The sequence below is a fragment of the Lathyrus oleraceus genome, chromosome 5 (genome assembly GCF_024323335.1).
Source record: "Lathyrus oleraceus cultivar Zhongwan6 chromosome 5, CAAS_Psat_ZW6_1.0, whole genome shotgun sequence".
Classification (NCBI taxonomy): domain Eukaryota; kingdom Viridiplantae; phylum Streptophyta; class Magnoliopsida; order Fabales; family Fabaceae; genus Lathyrus; species Lathyrus oleraceus.
Window position 1 is genome coordinate 290926005 of NC_066583.1, and position 1878 is coordinate 290927882.

At 31.3% G+C, this 1878-nt stretch overlaps 1 protein-coding gene across 1 annotated transcript; it reads right to left on the minus strand.

Moving 5' to 3' along the window:
* Positions 1 to 986: 986 nt before the first annotated feature.
* LOC127083991 (uncharacterized) lies at positions 987 to 1878 on the minus strand. The gene is made up of 3 exons (XM_051024354.1): positions 1735 to 1878; positions 1385 to 1647; positions 987 to 1294 (listed from the first exon to the last, which is right to left on the minus strand). The coding sequence occupies exons 2-3, from the start codon at positions 1561 to 1563 to the stop codon at positions 1027 to 1029; spliced, it is 447 nt and encodes a 148-aa protein (XP_050880311.1). The 5' UTR covers positions 1564 to 1647; positions 1735 to 1878; the 3' UTR covers positions 987 to 1026.

Consider the following 1878-nt stretch of genomic DNA (forward strand, 5'->3'; position numbering starts at 1 on the left):
CCCTCTAAAGTGTTAGTTATTTTAAAAAAATTTGTTTGAAAAATAGTGGATATTTAATTGGTAACCTGTTCGCATGCTGCAAAAGTGTAAAATTCATATTGATTTCATCCTTTAATCCAATGTTATACACCATTAATCCATTGATATATACAACATGAATCCATTTATATACAACATTAATCCTCCATATATACAACATTAATATATGATTCTTTGATCAACAATATACAACAACATATTCATGATTTAGTAAAAGTACAACAACAATATACAACATATATACAACAACAGCATACAACAACAACATTTCATACATATATGTACAACAATATACAACCTAGCTATATGATTCTTTGATCAACAATGAATTGACACAATTCATCCTTCATTTCATCCAAATGAGCTCTTGAGTAAGATTTGTATTCCTCAAAGTACTACAATTAAGAGAATAAAACATATTCATGATTTAGTAACAAATTAGATGAGTTATCCGATAATATTAAAATAAACCCTAAGTTATTATTCCATACCATTTTTGGGATGTCTATACGATTCAACGCAATGATATCTCTCATAAATCTCAATACAAAAAATCCGCAATCGACCGAATTATTTTGCTGAGGACACTACACAGAAAAACAAACAATATATATATATAGTTAATTTCTTACAAACACTATTATAAGCAAAAAAACAAACACTATTATAAGCAAAAATAAGATACTTAATATATACCTGAACTCTGACCCAGGTAATGTCCTTCCTAATGCGGTAATTCTTTTTCGATCTAAATTTTATTATTGTCCTAACAAAATAAAAACGTATATTGAGATCAATCTTACAGACATAATTAAATATAGAAATACACACGAATATTTAGGGGAATTTCACTTACGTGTCAACCGTCTTCTTCAAACCCGGATATTTACTCCAATCACCCGATAACGAATCGAGATAATACACTATTAGTCTCGAAAGATCCATAGCAACCAACACCCAGTGACCACTGTAAAATAAAACAAAAATTTAGATGAATGAAAATTTTCTACGTAAAAGATATACATAGATTAGAATGAAATTATTAGAAAGAAAATCTAACCCGTTGCCAGAATTAAACGGTAAAAAATACAAACTGCGTGTAGTATTATCGCCGGCCGCCATGAATCTATCGACTAGATCATTCTTTACGGATGTTGGATTTTTCGATATTAACGTTGCGTTGACACGGGAAGCAGCAATAAAATTGAAACGGTTACACAATTCAGTTCCCCGCATCAATTTGTCATACATATACCTTAAATAGAAACATAATAAATATTAGACTACTCATTGAAATGTGTAAATAAATTGTTCAACTAAGTAAATTATAGATTGATCGGAGTACCATATGTATGTATGAATGATAGCGATGCCCAATTCGTCGTGCTCAAAAAGTTGTTGCATGTCCTCCTTTGCAATTATTTCGAAATGAGCTTTTCCGAAAACACCTTCATCAAAATCTATACTACGAATGGACCCGTCCATAATATCGGACTCTTCCACCATTTTCTCAAGACGCATCATAATTTGAGATTTTGTCCCGGCCGTCGTTGGAATATCCTTCGTTGGAATATCCTTACCATCGCTTTTCAACTTTCGACCGGGAACCTAAAAATTCATATAAAATAAATCATTACTTTTTGTGATGCAAAAGAATCGTTGTGTATATAATTCAATGGGTATATATATTTGTACCTCTTTTTGAGATGCAACCGACTCGATGCGTCTTGAAATCCCTTTACCAGCTTTAGGGGTGGGTCTTGTAGGAGTCTAACATTACCATGTAATAAGGATTGATTAAATATCATAATTGTAGCTGAATTGAAATGTGAATACTAA

What these genes read in the sequence shown, in the direction of transcription:
- LOC127083991 (XM_051024354.1), bottom strand. Translation starts at nt 1,563, where the DNA reads ATGATGCGTCTTGAGAAAATGGTGGAAGAGTCCGATATTATGGACGGG. An exon ending in ATCATTCATACATACATATG is followed by an intron (nt 1,295 to 1,384) that starts GTACTCCGATCA and finishes TTTCTATTTAAG; the next exon opens with GTATATGTATGACAAATTGA.